Source organism: Musca domestica, unplaced genomic scaffold (genome assembly GCF_030504385.1).
Source record: "Musca domestica strain aabys unplaced genomic scaffold, Musca_domestica.polishedcontigs.V.1.1 56, whole genome shotgun sequence".
In the NCBI taxonomy this organism is placed as follows: Eukaryota; Metazoa; Arthropoda; class Insecta; order Diptera; family Muscidae; genus Musca; species Musca domestica.
The window spans coordinates 2,073,724-2,090,299 of NW_026712356.1; the positions used below are offsets into that span (position 1 = coordinate 2,073,724).

Here is a 16,576-nt window from a genome sequence, read left to right on the forward strand (position 1 = left end):
CCCGAGCTCATTTTTCAATATTTTCCGAATGGAATATTGCGATATGTTTAGCTCACGAGCCATTTTCGGACACGCGGGTTTCGATCAAGTCGCTTCTTTACTTTTCGAACCATTTCTGCCGATATTGCCGTTTTCTTTTGTCCACTTCCTTGACGTCAGGTTACGCTACCAGTATCACGGTAACGAGCGATGGTAGGAGACACAAAAAATTTATTCACATTTAAATGCTGGATTGCTCTAACGATAGCCACTTGTGGTTTTCCAGCCAAATATAAAGAAAACACACTAAAACGCTTGAATGCCAACACGAATAACTTTTTTTCTGGAAAATTCTCACCAAAATGCTTTTGCCCGCTTGTAAACAATATAATGAGCTGTCACTGGAATAATTTTAACAGCTGTCGGACGAGTGGCTTAGAAATGACAGCAGTCTGAAGTTGGTTGCAGTTTTCTCATCTCAACCTCTATTTCTTATGCCGGATATCACAGAAGACGTATTTCTCCATCCGAAGAATTGCAGTTGGAGACTGTGCATGGATTTCCGGCACCTCAATTCCAAGTCGGATCCCCTTTTCGTGAATACAGGTGATTATGAACAGGCTCCGAGAGGCTAAAAACGTCACAAACAATAAATCTAAAGGACGTGATACAATACTTTTGCCATTTTTGGCTGCACGAAACGTGGCTAGAGTTGTAGGCTACACGCCGAAGTTACGATTTAAATTTTGATTTTATAAAAATAACAAGTCAACAAAGAAGCATAAACAATCAATTTTTGGCACCCAAAATATATTTGATATGCCATAAATTTGAACCAAAAACTAATTGAGACGGATCAGCGATTTTCGTATACACTCCTAAAAACTCAACAGTTCCATTGGAAGTTCTAGATGGAATAACTCATGAAAACAGTATGATGTGAAATAATAAAATTAATTTACCAGTTGCGGAGTGGGTTGCAAGCATAGCATCTGAAGGAAGCGGAAATGGCAGCACTCTTGTACACAGAACGAGGAAAGCCATTTTGTTCGATCGTAAAGACGGATTAATAGAATGGCGAACAAAACTACCGACAAAATTTGTTCAGCTCTGAAAAAAAACTGTTGTCGATATTGATTTCATAGAGTTGGAAAGTCCTGACCGAGTGCAACTCGGCTCCTTCCCCTTTCGTTTTAAATTCTTGTTTATGTAAAATATTTCAACAAACCTAACGATATGCATTATTGGAACTCTAATATCCACCTTTACCTTTACACTTAATTAATCTAAGAATAGAGTGTTTCCATTCGTTTTGTAAAAACGACGAAAGAAATAAAACACACATTTGTTTGTTAAACACTGGGGTACTTCATAAAGTTTTCATATATATATTTTATAAGTTTTTTTTTTTTTTGGTTTTAAAAACATATCTCTTGTTCATTATGCTGTTCTATATAAACTATTTGTTTGTATAAAAAACCTACAATAATTAATGATTTAATTTGTTATTTTTGTAAAAAAAATTCGTTAAACTATTATTGAAATTCAGACCAATTGTTTGTGATTCTCTTTGTTTTTTGTTCGTGAAATTAAATAGTTTGCAATAGTCAATAATTTATATTTGCAATATTCTTGGGTTTTTTGATTTATGTTAACAATTTTTAGAGATTTTTTTCTTTGTATTTTAAAGGAGGATTAGTATAGGTGTTGAGATATTGTTTGAATTGACGGTAAATCGAGATAAAAAATATGTTTCAAATCAAGAAAGAGAAAAACAATAATATCTTGCGTAGAAAAAAATAAAATATATTATTAACTAATAAAAAATCAATTAGATTAAACAAATTTAAAAATTAATTAAAAAAATGTAAAATGACACTTGATTGTTCGAAATGGTTTGTTTCTTTCTTTTCAAAATACTGTGAAATACAAAATAAAATGCACACTTTTGGCAATTGTGTTATAACAATATTAGCATAATGTAGCTGTGTATGTTTGTATGTGGTAAAAGGGGACATAGAACATTTGGGCTTAAACATAATTGTAAAAAATTATTATAAAGAAGAACATAGACGACAGCATAGTGGATAACTTATATTACTGGGGTTTTGTAAATGGAAAATTGGATTTTAGAATTAATTGTATAAGTATAATGATTGCAAACGGAAATACAAGTACATATTTGAAAAAAAAAAAAGGAATTTATAAGTGAACCTTAAGAGATTCCATACGTGCAACAATACGGCGACGTAATTCAGCATATCTGAAAAAAGATAACAAACGAAATTTAATTAGTTGATAGTTGTGTTACCATAAAACAAGGTATTATTATTGTTATTAAAATATACGTTAATAAGGAAGTTTTAAATTAACTGAGTCTCTCAACCCTTAGGGACCATAAGCGTATCATTCTTCCTACTTTAGGAATACAGCCAGATTTTGAATTTAGATTGAAAACTCGAAGTATGCCAACATTAAGGACTAATACAGGGTGATATGAAAAAACTGCAACCAACTTCAGACTGCTGTCATTTCTAAGCCACTCGTCCGACAGCTGTTAAAATTATTCCAGTGACAGCTCATTATATTGTTTAAAAGCGTACAAAAGCATTTTGGTGAGCATTTTCCAGACAAAAAGTTATTCGTGATGGAATTCAAGCGTGATAGTGTGATTTCTTTATAATTAGCTGAAAAACCACAAGTGGCTATCGTTAGAGCACTCCAACATTTAAATGTAAATAAATCTTTTGTGTCTCGACCATCGCTCGTTACCATGATACTGGTAGCGTAGTCCGATGTCAAGGAAGAAAGCAGCAACAGGACGGAAGAAAACAGCAACATCAGCAGAAATGGTTCGACAAGTAAAGAAGCGACTTGATCAAAACCCGCGTCGCAGTGGCCGAAAAATGGCTCGTAAGCTGAACATATCGCAATATTCCATTCGGTAAATATTGAAAAATGAGCTCGGGGTAAAGCCATTGAAATTCCGAGAAGTGCAAGAACTTGCACAGCAACAGAAAGAAAATGGACTCAAAAGAGCTAAAGAGTTGCTTCGCTTGGCCGAAATTGGTGAACTGCCGAATTTGATTTTCTCCGATGAGGAAACATTCGTTGTCCAGCAGAAACAAAATGATCGCGTTTACTTGCCAAAGAGGTCAGCTGAAAATGTGCACCTTCGGTTGGCCACCAGAACACAAGCGCCGGCCATGGTGATTATGTGGGTCACCATTATAGCCAATGGTCACCTCCACTCGTATTAATCGACCGTGGCATCAGAATAAATGCCGAATATTATCGCGAAAATATATTGGAGGGTGTATAAAAACCTAGGGCACGCAAACATTTTGGCCGCAGACCTTGGACATTCCAACAGGACTTAGCACCATCGCACTCAGCACGCGCCCCCCAAGAATGGTTGCAAAATGAGGTTTCTCGCTTCATTTCCAGCGCACAATGGCCACCAAAATCTCCGGATACCAATCCGATGATATATTGTGTCTGGAGAATTTTAGAAAAAAAGTTGGCACTAAAAAATATGAAAGTGTCCATCACCTCAAGCAAGCGTTCGCTGGGAATGGGCCAAAATTCCGCAGAGCAACATTCGGGCAGCGTGTGACGGTTTCATTGACCGTTTGAAGGTCATAATTCGTGCCAAATGTGATGCTATTTCCGAATTTTTTTTTCTTTCACTCAATAAAATTTAAAAAAAAAATGTAAAAATTATGGCGTTTGACTTTGTTGCAGTTTTTTTATCTTACCCTGTATATGAAAAAATAAAACATTGAAGAGGTTAAGTAAAAAAAATGATTTCAATTAATCAACCAACCAATACCGAGCTCGGTCATTTCATTCCAGCAATACATTTAAATTCTGTGTCGAAGCCAAATTCCAAACAAAGAAAGAGTTTATCACACTCTATTGTAGAATTCAACCATTTAAAGTTAGAGAATTCCTGCTAAGTGCACGGGATGTGTACTGTGACATGGCCCATTATCTGCTATGAATAAATTACTAAACAGAAACAATGAAGTTCGCTAACACTGAGATCTTGATTTCAAGCGGGGACAAATAAAAAGTTCTCACACTGCATCAGGTCGGGGTTTCTTTATAAGGTGAAGGATCCAAAGAAAACATGATAGCCGAATCATACTCTTAAAAATTTAAAATGACTTTTTCGTTAAACTTGTATAAACCGGAAAAGATTTTCGATGTCATGAGGGCAAAAGAATATATCAAAATACAGGAAACTGAGATGGCAGAACAGGCGACTATCGACGCGGATAGTAAGGCGTCCCTTAAAACTAATATTAGCTCTGACGTCGTCCTAAAACATTAACTAGTCATAGAAATTGTACATGCCCGCCTGTGTGGGCTACCGGGTAATTTCAAGACAGAAGCAACTGAGAAAGCTGAGGAATAGTCGAGAAACGACACGCAGATTCAAGACCTTGAAGTCATTTGCTCAATAAAGGCAGAAGCTAGATGAACTGGTACAATGGAATTAAAATCAATCTGGCCGGTATGAAAAAATCGTGGCTACGGATGAAGATTGGGATCACTATTCAGGCTACAACATTGCAAGGTGAGAATGTGGTAAAGGCTAGAGTCAACGCTCAGTTCAGAAACCCTTTGGCTATGTAAACACTGAATCCGCAATCATTAACAATTATAAAGAACCTAAATAAAGAAACCTGATTGGCTAAAGCTATGTAATAAACCTAAAATTGACATCATTTCACTGTTGTTTAGAATTATTTTAGGACCATCTGAATGGATTAAAATTTCAACGGATGGAGCAATTATTTTTTTCTAAAACAGAAAAACCGCAAAAGCCCTTAAGCATTTCCAAACCGAATTCTCTACTTTGTGAGATCAGGCTAAACTTGTCGCACGGAAACCTTGTGCCTCACTGCAGAAGTACTTCAACCTCTAAGTACTTCAACCTCTAATTGAAACAAAAAAAAAACTATAAATCTGATGAAGATGATCAAAGTCCTTTTCCCCCGAGGGGTGATAGATATTTCGACATATTTCGAAGTTCGCCGACTTCATTAGGACATTTAATGGGCTGATTCCTTGTTGTAATCTGACTGCATCAATAATTGCTGAAACGGGCAGTTAGTAAGATAATGGTTTCTTGGACGATGAAGACCAATATCCTTAAAGATGTTTAGTATGCCATCAACATTTATCGATCCCTGTGGACTTGAAAAGTAACAATAATTCGGTCATGTTTTGAGATTAGAATTTGTTATTTCGAACCTTTATGCTAAATAGGTTTTCATTTGACCTTTTTCATATACTTACTTATCTTTAACTTTGGTTACTTCACGGTCCAATTCCTGATCGTAACGTTCTAGAATTGCACGACATTCGGGTAGTGATAAATTTAAAAATTGAGCAACTTCATTGCTAAAAGATAAAATATTTATTATTAATTCCTTGATAGTAGCATTATATTTGAAGAAGAAAAACTTACCTTATTTCATCGGTTTTCTTGGCATCAACTAGAAATAGTTTGGCTACATCTTCATGGGGTCCAAGCATAATACGCGTAATCAATGGGTATTCATTCTCTTTGAGACGTTTCTGTTCACCGTTGTCGCGTATTATAAATAAGGAAAAATTCTCAGCAGGGCTGTCAACTTTATACTTTTCCAAAAGTAAATTGATTACTTCTTGTGTTGTCACCAGTGATGTTACCCATACGGACATTTGCGAACCATAGGGTGGAGTAAAGAATGATGTTTCACGATTATAAAAGTGACCGTTAATGGAACAGCGACGTTTTAGTTTTGTGCGGGATCTAAAAACAAAAAGGGGCAAAACTTACTTTGGAACTGTATGACAAAAAAACACACTTGTTATCTTACCTTCTGTTGCCACTACGTCTTTTGATGGCTGCAGCACCAGTACGTGGTGGCCTTCGCAATACCACGCCATCTTCGGTCACATGCAAAGGCTGATCGTCGTCATCCAAATGTTCCGGATATTTTCCTTTATTGCTTGGTCTACTATCACCTGCTGTGGCCGTAAACATTTCTTCCGACTGGGTCAACTCATCACCAGCCGCTGCACCACTTTGTGAAGTTGACGACTGGCCAGCATTTCCCTGCCGACTCGAATCACATTCACTACTGCCCTGCCCGCCACCTTCTTTGGGATAACAATTCATATTGATTTGTATAAATCGTGGTGGTATATCACTTTTACGTATTGTTGCCGAAATGTGATCGCCAGGACCGATTTGGTTTGCTGATCTACGTTGTGGTTTCAGCGTAGAATCATCATCGTCATCATCACTGGATGAATATGCTGCCATGCATGATGGCCCCGACTTTGATCGATTTATACCCTTTTCAAAACGTCCATTTGTAATAAGTTGCGCCTGCGCAGAACCACTCTTTTGCAAAACATAGGGGGAACGCTTTTGTGGTGAACCACTTTCAGACATCCGCAATGCCAAAGTATCATTGATAAATGTGGCATCAATGGAGCGCAAAGCGTGTTCACAATTAAAACTTTTACTCATTGGATTATCGCCAGAGGCATGGCTGTAAAGCTTCAGAGAATCGTGTATGCGTGATGGATCTATTGGTTGATTACGTTTTAACGTATCATCATTGGGTTCTTGAAATGAGTTGGCACCATTAACGTAGTCCTGATGAACGCTACGTTTGAAATCTTCAAAGTCCATGGGTTTCAAAGTGGCATCATCGGAGGTTTCATAATTATCTACAGTGGTAGTGGAAGTGGTGGCATTGGTGGTGGTGGTATCCCTTGTGCTGCTTGTGGTGGTAGCCATAGAGCCGGTGGCCGTTAAGAAGTTATCCGAAGAAGTGGTATTATTAGAAGTTGTGGCCGATGAAGGTGATGAAACAGGTGAGGAGGATGTTGTTGAATTTTTCGAGGAAGTTATATCTTCGAGATTTGTTGTATCTGTACTCATTTGATTGGAAACTGTTTTGGAGCTGTCCGATGTTGGGGACGACGACGATGAGTTTTGGGGTGATGTTGAGGGCAAACGCACCGGCATAGTTTCATAGATTTTATCCTTTTCACTGACACGCCTTTCCACCTGCAATAGATCATCAATTTCATCCCATTCCAATTTCACTAATTTATCCAGTTTTGAAGGCAGTGTTGAGCTAACACCATTTGTAGTTGTTGATGTGTTCGTCGTTGTCAAAGATGAACATTGATCATCGCATAGGGTGGATGTATTGGTCGAAGATGTATCAACCTCGTTACCATTTGCAACTCCACCATCTCCGCCATTTGTTATGTTTTGAGTACCCGTGGTGTTGGCAGAGGCTTCTTCTGGTGTAGTTGGTAGATCAGGAAATTCATTTAAACTACACGAATCGAATGACATACTTTCGGTGAGTGATATGTCTGTTGATATGGCATCGACCTGGTCACTGGTTGTTGTACCAACATCTAATGATTCACTACCATCATTGTTCTCTTTGTCCGATGAATCTGCTTTTGACATACGACACGAGTTACGTTTGCGCACTACAAAGGTACGTTGGTCGTCGTCTTCCTTAAGATGAATAACACCCTGAACACCCCAATATACACGCAAGGCCCCTTCGAGAATTAGACGATTGTTAACTTCTCTGCTACGCACTTCCATGCTTTTATTGTCGTAAAATTGATTATAGACCTAGAAAAGAAATGAAAAAAACGATAAGAATGGAATTGAATATATTTCGCATTATTCACAAATCGTCTCCTCGGAAAATTTTTGAATTTTGTAATTTTTAAAGTTCAAATCCAAATTGATTTTTTTTTTTCTACCTTTAACTTTGATTCCAAATGATCTCTGGGTAAAGATGGACCATTTTGCTGTCCAGGTCTTTGAAAAGTTTTATTGCCAAAACTTTTATGAGATTCTACACGAGTACCATGCCCAAACAATTGTGGTCCAAATAGGGCTCCATAGCATGGTACATGACAGTAAGGCACACCTTTATGCTATGGGAAGAAAACAAAGAAAAACAAAAGAAAAAGTGTTAATTGAAACTTGTTGTGGTGACAAAGCCAAAGGCAATGTACACACCCACCTCAGCATGTTGTCCGGGATTCAAACGTTTGCCACACTCCTCGCAGCGTAAACATTCGGGATGCCAATCATAGCCTAAAGACTGTTTACGCTCCGCTGAATAGAAAACAGAATAACAAGATAAATTAATTTCATTCATTGTTCCTTCCAGCTGAATTAAGGTTAAATAACTCACCGAAATAGACGGGCTTTCCACATTTATGACACTTCCACATTTTATTTTTTTGCGCTGAGAATTTATGCTGAAAATCCTATATTAAGAGGCTTGCTCCAATTTTGACCTGTATATGTATTTGTGTGCGTTTTTATGTGTGACACCAGCATCAACATCCAAATGCATGAAAATCAGGCTGAAAGAATGAATTTATTGTTTTAAGTGGGCAGCTAAAGGTAATTGAACTTAAATGGCCTAAAAAGCCCAAGCAGCGAAGTAACAAAGAACTAAAACTGAAAATAATGGCAGCTCAATTATAATCTCACAATGCAGAAGGTCTTGATCACATAATCCTTACATCTCGAAACATGTAATTTTATTTTTAAATTGTATTAAAAAATCTTTTTTGTCTATTATTTCTGGGATATTCTCTGTTACGTTGATTCTTTCCCACACAATACCCTTCTTCGACGCAGTAGTACGTGTTTTGTTTATTAAAAAAAATTCCAGTGTATTATAAATTTATAATTTATGCATATTCACAGAATACGTTCTATTAGCTCGTTTGTTGTATTTTCTTCTAGAGTTGAGTACACCGCCTCCTTCTTTTTTACTCCATGTATGATTACTATTATGGCTAGTCGCGACTGGTCATTCACAGCCGAACATGTATGTTTTGTCTATCTGTCTGTCTGACCACTTACACTTGCACCTGTTTCTTCTCCTATGGTTTTTTGTTTATTTTATTAATTGTTTATATTACTTCAACAGTCATACCATAAGTCGTTTATTGGAATCATGAACTATGCTATTTTCGCCAAAGTAACTATTGGAAGTTGCTTAATTTAGCATTTTTCGCCCATTTATAAGTTTGCTGTGGCAGAATTGAGGAAAAATTGCACTTACAGATGGTGTGTGTGCGTGTGTATGTAAAATTAGAACTTGTAATCAGACAACGAAGCAGAACGGGTTTTTTCTACGGCGGCGGCTTTTCATGTGAAAACCCAACGGCGGTGGAGCGGCAGACTCTGTACACAAACACATTAACAACTATTATACAAGTATACACCAATACACAGAGAGTAGCGAATGAAAGACAAAGCAATACATAGAATGTATAGAAACTGGAAGAAGCAACACGCCGCTACAGCTGTTTGGCTCACCCGAGGAAAAAAAGAATGAGAGTTGTTATCGTTCTGTGCCAGTTTCCAAAATGTATGTGTTTGCTGTAGAAAATGGGGATGATACTCGAAGAAGTCGTTTACAATATTCGCCAGAATTGATGGAAAATTACACTTACAAATTGTGTCCCGTCTATATGTAAAATTAGAACATGTAATTCTCTTAAGGTTTTGTTTATTTTACTTCTCGATTAATCGATATGACAGAAATGTCAAACTTCCTTGAGAATCGAAATATCGATCTTTCTATTGGAGCTTTATAACTATGTTCCAGGTTCGTCGCCTAATGGAAGGGAGTTCATATGTGAAGACCATTATTTTCCATCAGACATGATTGTCAATGAAAATTTATGAAAAAATTGTACATAATATCTCTGTTCGAAAATGTACTAGTTTTGTAATTTTTTTGTATATCATAAAGAGAAAATCGGTCATAATAATAAAAACTGTAATGTGGCGTTTCCACTACACTTGATTCGCTCTCTATTCTTTGTTCGACCCTTAACTATGAAAAAACTACTTAATTCTTCACACAAAATTTCCTGAGCGAACACTCATATTTGTACATTGTTCGAATCAAATCACTCTCCGAACAACGAAAAAATATGTCCCATCCCTAACAAATGAGAGCATTTATCGAAAAAATAATTTATGACATTTAAAAATTAAAACTAGAAAAATTTAATGAAATTTTAAAAATTTTTTGGAAGACTGAAAATTATGAATGAAAACTACAATGTTGAATGGCGTATGTACATTCAAACGAAAGTACATTTTGTTTTCTCTTTCATTCGCGGTACGCATTTTGTCCGCGAGTTGAAATTTCCACAGAAAACTGCAAACAAAAGAGCAATATTTTCAAAATGTTTGTATCGGCAGAAAAAAATTTTTGACAAGTGTCTCTCCAGCAGAATTTAAAATTAAAAAAATACAAAAATATGTTCAAAATGTCAATATTTACACAAAAACTTGAAAACATGAATGAAAATTGTAAAATTAATGATACAATTATTCTTTGGAAGAAAAACAATAATTTCTTCTATTCATATTAGTGAGAATTTCATGTATTTTTGTATAAATTGCCATTCAAATCAACAAACAAAATTTGTGAAAAAAAGTAATTTTTTTACTATGAATTACGAATCGTGCCGTATGAACGGGTTAATTCGTGTACCTAATTCTGAGAGCGAACAACGTGATTGAAAGTGTAATGAGAACATAGCATAAATTTTGTTTTCTCACTCATGTGAAGTGCGCATTTTTCCACGGGTTGAAAATTCCACAGAAAACTGGAAACAAAAAAAGCAACATTTTCAAAATGTTTGTATCGGCAGAAAAAAATGTTTGTCAAGTGTCTCTCCAGCAGAATTCAAAATAGAAAAAATACAAAAATACGTTAAAAATATCAACATTTACACAAAAAGTTGAAAACATAAACGAAAATTGTAAAATTAATGATATAATATATCTTTGGAAGAAATAATTTTTCTATTCATATTAGTAAGAATTTCATGAATTTTCGTATAAATTCCCATTAAAATCAACAAACAAAATTTAATGTGTATATGGAAGTGCACACAATCACGGCACCGGCGAAAATTTCGTCGGTCGCCGCGAACTCAATTAGCTTTATTTCTATTTCATACGCCGGCGAACAAAACAGTACAAGGTGGCCATACTTGTACGAATTTTATGTGTTTTAGTAAATAAAGTTACTTTTTACTTTAAAATTTGTTATGGTCACTCTACTATCTGTTACTCGTATAAAAAAAAAAAACATAATTAATTTGTTTATTTATTTGTGTACTTGCGCCTGAGTGAAGATGGATATCAGTGAATTTATAATAGAGAAGATGGACATTAGTGAAATTATAATAGAGAACGTAAAGAATTATGTGTTCTTGTATAATTCATTGTAGTCAACAAATGAGCAAAAAGTAAACAACTTCATCAGCTGTTTTATAATTTCGTCGGTATTGTGTTCCATACGACGAATTTTCGCAGCTCATTTTGTCGCCGCGTAGGGCGAAATTCGTCGTTCGCTCCAATTGTGTTCCTAGCATAATGCTAGGAACACAATTGGAGCGAACGACGAATTTCGCCCTACGCGGCGACAAAATGAGCCGCGAAAATTCGTCGTATGGAACACAATACCGACGAAATTATAAAACAGCTGATGAAGTTGTTTACTTTTTGCTCATTTGTTGACTACAATGAATTATACAAGAACACATAATTCTTTACGTTCTCTATTATAATTTCACTTATGTCCATCTTCTCTATTATAAATTCACTGATATCCATCTTCACTCAGGCGCAAAACAAAACAAATTAATTATGTTTTTTTATACGAGTAACAGATAGTAGAGTGACCATAACAAATTTTAATTTAAAAAGTAACTTTATTTACTAAAACACATACAATTCGTACAAGTATGGCCACCTTGTACTGTTTTGTTCGCCGGTCGCCGGCGTATGAAATAGAAATAAAGCTAATTGAGTTCGCGGCGACCGACGAAATTTTCGCCGGTGCCGTGATTGTGTGCACTTCCATATACACATATGTGTTTTATTTTTGACGACGAACATACGCCGCGAAAAAATTCGTCGTTCGCTCCAATTGTGTTCCTAGCATAATGTAGCATCTGATAGTTCAATTCTTGTAATCGTCATTGCTGATGGGTATTGTTATACATTACGTTACCCACTAACTGTTCTATGTCTTTACCCACTAAAATCATCTCTGACTACTGAGTATTCGAGTAATTTACTCTCTTACAACACTACAACTACTTACGGCTCGAAAGTTGGCAGTTTTTGCTTCTGCAAGCAAAATAATTGAAATAAATCGTGAAAAACATATAGTCTGGAAACAACGAAAACTTGCAAAACGGATAAAATTCTTAAGAAAAAGTAGATAGCAATCAAAATCCAAAATTAAATGCGCGTTTAGTCAAGAAAATAACGTGAAATGCAGTGAAAGAGTGTGATTAATACAAAGAAAAACGGTGAAACAAGAGGATACGCTTCGTCAAACAACGAAATACACAACGACACAAGAGTGGAATACACAACAGGATCTTGAAGCGCAACAGCTGAAAGTTTGGCACCAGTGATTATATTGTTGTTGTTGTAGCAGTTGTTATAAAGGCTCTAGGCTCTAAAGGAATCCAAGTAGTTCAGTTGAATACACTGTGTCACTCTCTACGTGTCTCACATTCATGCACATATTACTGGCATACACGGATGCAACAATAATAAAACGAGTTAAACCATTTTTGTGGAGATTTACTCATTTGTTACGCCAGGGCGTGTGTGTTTGTGTGATTAATTTTTTATGCGAATGTGTCTGCATGTGAAGTTATAAGAAAACAAAACGTACACACAAAGGCAAAAAGTGGCTAAATATGAGACCTACCATAGAGTTTGAGGAATGTCTCAAGGATTCTCCAAAGTTTAGGTAAGCAAAACAACGAACGTGCCCAAAAAATTACAACTTCTTAGAAAACACATCAGAAACCCCAGATCTACGTTTGTTGAACATAAAAATAAACAACCTATTTTGTTGCTGCAGAAGAGGGTTGATTGTATTGTTGTTTTTGTTCACCAGACACATATGAGGATGACACAAAAGCAAAAATAATACGAAACGAATCTCTAGATAGATTGCGGTTTACTTTTACTGTGTTTTGCGTTGTACGTGTATTGAAATGCGGACAGACCAACCGACCGACTGCTGGACGGTCATAGGGATTGGCAAACTCAATGACAGTGGATGAATGATAGAACGCTCAGTCAGATATTTGTGATAAACTCTAAGTTACGCCCCTATGTAAAGTGGTTTGAGTAGAATGCAAAAGCAACGAAAATAGCAGTAACCACAGTGAAATCTATACAGCCACAACGTCTACATACATTTGAATCCAACGAATCATGCAATATTGAGTTTTTATCGTACATTTTCATTTCTATTTTGTTTAAATTGAATTGACGCTGGAGCGATGACGAGTTTTAATGTGTATGCTGTTGTTTGTACTAGCTATAATTAACATGTTTAAAGTTGAAATTGTTGAACAGCGACGTTCTTTAATAGCCAATTGCCGCCACCACATCCATACACATACTACTTTTTCCATTCTCTTCATTGACAAATCGAGTTAGAATTTCCCTCCATTCACATTAAATTCGCATAGCATAGTTGTTAGGAATATATATGCTATCAGAGCTGCCAAGTTTATTAAAAAAGTCTGAGGAACAATGTAAGATGCAGTAATATTATGAACCACTTAGAATATATCAATTCTGGAATTGGAGGAGTATATCAATAAAATAAATATAATATATAGTGTTATTGACCCTAAATTCAGAACAATTCGCATAGAAATCTATGTAAGATAATTTTTGATTGATTCCAAACGTATCGGTTTGCAGACAGTTACATAGCAGATGATAGAATACGTTGGCACACTTTCTCTTAAAAACGAATTACCTATGTCTATCACATTTATAGGTCTTCAATCCGTATAACACCTATACAGGGTGAGATAAAAAAACTGAACAAAATCAAAAGCCATAATTTTTACATTTTTTTTAAATTTTATTGAATGAAAGTAAAAAAGGTCGAAAATAGCATTAAATTTTAGAATAAGTTTAGATTTGTTCGAATTGGTCGCCTTTGGCACGAATTATGGCCTTCAAACGGCCAATGAAGCCGTCACATGCTGCCCGAATGTTGCTCTGCGGTATTTCCGCCCATACCCGGCGAAGCGCTTTCTTGAGCTGATCGACACTTTGGTATTTTTTAGTGCCAACCTTGCATTCCAAAATGCTCCAGACACAATAGTCCAACGGATTGGTATCCGGGAATTTTGGTGGCCATTGTGCGCTGGAAATGAAGCGAGGAACCTCATTTTGTAACCATTCATAGGTGGCGTGTGGTGAGTGCGATAGTGCTGAGTCCTGTTGGAATGTCAAAAGTCTGCGGCCAAAATGTGGGCGTCCCCAAGGTTTTAATACAAACTCAAGAATATTTTCGCGATAATATTCAGCATTTATTCTGATGCCATGTTCGAGTAATACGAGCGGAGAGCAACCATCGGCTTTTATGGAGGCCCACATCATCACCATGGCCGACGCTTGAGTTCTGGTGGCCAACCGAAGATGCACATTTTCAGCTGACCTCTTTGGCAAGTAAACACGATCATTTCGTATGTTTACAAACTGCTGGACAACAAATGTTTTCTCATCGGAGAAAACTAAATTCGGCAGTTCACCACATTCGGCAAAGCAAAGCTGTGTAAGTTCTTGCACTTCTCGGAATTTCAATGGCTTACCCCGAGCTCATTTTTCAATATTTGCCGAATGGAAAATTGTGATATGTTCAGATCACGAGCCATTTTCGGCTACGCTATCAGTATCACGGTAGCGATCGATGGTAGGAGACACAAAAGATTTATTCACACTAAATGCTGGAGTGCTCTAACGATAGTCACTTGTGGTTTTCCAGCAAATATAAAGACACTATCGCGCTTGAATTCCATCACGAACAACTTTTTTTCTGGAAAATTCTCACCAAAATGCTTTTGTACGCTTGTAAACAATATAATGAGCTCTCACTGGAATATTGTTTAAAAGCTGTCGGAAGAGTGGCTTAGAAATGACATTAGTCTGACGTTGGTTGCAGTTTTTTCATCTCACCCTGTATGATTATTGCTAGAAGTAGAAGTTTATCCGTCCGAAGAACGGTAGATATTCCCTTGACTGTTGAAGTTCTGTAAATATTCTTACGATATAAAGAACTTGATTCAAAGATATAATTTACAAAGATTATTGACTCCAATTTTAATTCGATATATAAGATTCATCATTTCATCCAATCTATACAACATGCCTGCTAGTTGGGCACAAATAGAAGGTATCAATAAACTCATGTTGGAAATCTATGATAAGTGGACAAAAAATGTCAAATTTTATTAAAAAAAAGGATTAAAAGGTAACCGCAACTGAAAGCTGCTTATATCGATTTACAATTTTCAACTCAAAGTAATACAAATGCGGTCCCGGGTACATGCTTAAGTTCGGAAATAATAATATCATAACGTACGAAAAGTGGTCTTCTGGTCTACCTATCTAATGTTGCAATGGCTATGAAACACAACAAAGACCTTTAAAACGTTTTAATTCTGAAATAGTCATAGTTAGAGGATGCGCAGTCGCTAAAGCAACTACTTCACTCGGAGACCTGCTGGTCCATTGTGATCATCCTAGTTGGAAAGAAGGGAAAAGGAAGTAGAGAAATAAAAAAGATAATGTTATAATAGAGATTATGTCCATGAAGAGATTATCGTTTTGTCTTTAGACATTTTAGTCTTTTGGCTAACAGAAGAATTAATGTTGCCTCAGTATCGGAGAGTGAAGATAAGTCATGCTTCTGTCTGGCTCCAAAAAGAGTTGGACAATGACAGTTTCTATCTTCTCCTCATCTTGACAAAGCCGGCAATATTCAATATCACCCGCCACAAACATTTAGAAGTCTAGGCTTTGATATGACCTGTGTTTAAGCCTACCACAAATTTTGGGTCAAATTTCACCATGGAAGTGAGTGATGTCTAGTGGACCATGAGGTTTTGGCTACCGATTATAGTCCAGATGTGCACAACATCCATCGAATTATTATTGTGCATCCAATAATAGCTCCCTCCGTTGTTAATCGTTGAAATTTCTCTTAGAATCAGATTTAGAAATGGCCTCTGATCAGTTGGATTTTAAGGTCGTCTGAGTAAGTAGTTCCCTTCTAATGTGGAAAGCTGGAAACCTGGCTCAGGGCGGACTTATATCTTTATTATATACAGTTCCTAAAACTCCCTTTCCTTAGAAGTTTACAGCCAGACGGCAACCCATAAGAATAATGTTATCATCTTAGAACACAACAAACCAATGTGAACGTAATGAAATTGTATTTCATCGAATGTTGTTGTTGTTGCTGTTTTTCCTGATTAATCATCATTGTCATCGATGGTCGTTGGTTGTAGAGAAATTGTTTGTAATGTGTTTGAAATACAAAAACATATATATTTTTTTGCAACTACATAATTTTTTCATTAATGGCAAGTAGTTTGCGACAGTTGTACTCGTAACATCTTGAAGACCATGAGAGGGAGTGTGTTGTTGAGAATATTGCTCATGAAGAAATAT

General features: G+C 36.3%; 2 protein-coding genes across 5 annotated transcripts in view; one reads left to right on the forward strand and one right to left on the reverse strand.

The window, feature by feature from the left end:
* Positions 1–1,495: 1,495 nt before the first annotated feature.
* On the reverse strand, positions 1,496–9,224 carry LOC101901147 (dentin sialophosphoprotein). Of its 3 annotated transcripts, none has more exons than XM_005185562.4 (8): positions 9,108–9,224; positions 8,223–8,397; positions 8,049–8,143; positions 7,783–7,959; positions 5,853–7,648; positions 5,459–5,785; positions 5,287–5,391; positions 1,496–2,242 (listed from the first exon to the last, which is right to left on the reverse strand). In XM_005185562.4, exons 2-8 carry the CDS (start codon positions 8,260–8,262, stop codon positions 2,182–2,184), a joined length of 2,601 nt encoding a protein of 866 aa, XP_005185619.1. In that variant the 5' UTR covers positions 8,263–8,397; positions 9,108–9,224; the 3' UTR covers positions 1,496–2,181. The 3 variants fall into 3 exon arrangements, with proteins under 3 accessions (XP_005185619.1, XP_005185616.1, XP_005185618.1); XM_005185559.4 differs by having other exon boundaries at positions 8,979–9,117; XM_005185561.4 differs by lacking the exon at positions 9,108–9,224 and adding an exon at positions 8,906–9,086.
* A 2,940-nt stretch (positions 9,225–12,164) lies between these two features.
* Positions 12,165–16,576, forward strand: part of LOC101900855 (arf-GAP with coiled-coil, ANK repeat and PH domain-containing protein 2) — a 31,553-nt gene continuing 27,141 nt past the window's right edge. For both annotated transcript variants that reach the window (XM_005185557.4, XM_005185558.4), the window contains exon 1: positions 12,165–12,842. In XM_005185557.4, coding sequence (XP_005185614.1) covers positions 12,790–12,842 — 53 coding nt within the window. In that variant the 5' untranslated portion in view covers positions 12,165–12,789. The remainder of the gene's footprint in view (positions 12,843–16,576) is intronic.

Excerpts from the sequence above, each read along its gene's own strand:
- LOC101901147 (XM_005185562.4), bottom strand. The coding sequence starts at position 8,262 with ATGTGGAAGTGTCATAAATGTGGAAAGCCCGTCTATTTCG. Across the intron at positions 8,144-8,222 it reads TGGAAAGCCCGTCTATTTCG|CGGAGCGTAAACAGTCTTTA; the intron begins GTGAGTTATTTA and ends TTTTCTATTCAG. Across the intron at positions 7,649-7,782 it reads ATTTGGAATCAAAGTTAAAG|GTCTATAATCAATTTTACGA; the intron begins GTAGAAAAAAAA and ends TTTCTTTTCTAG.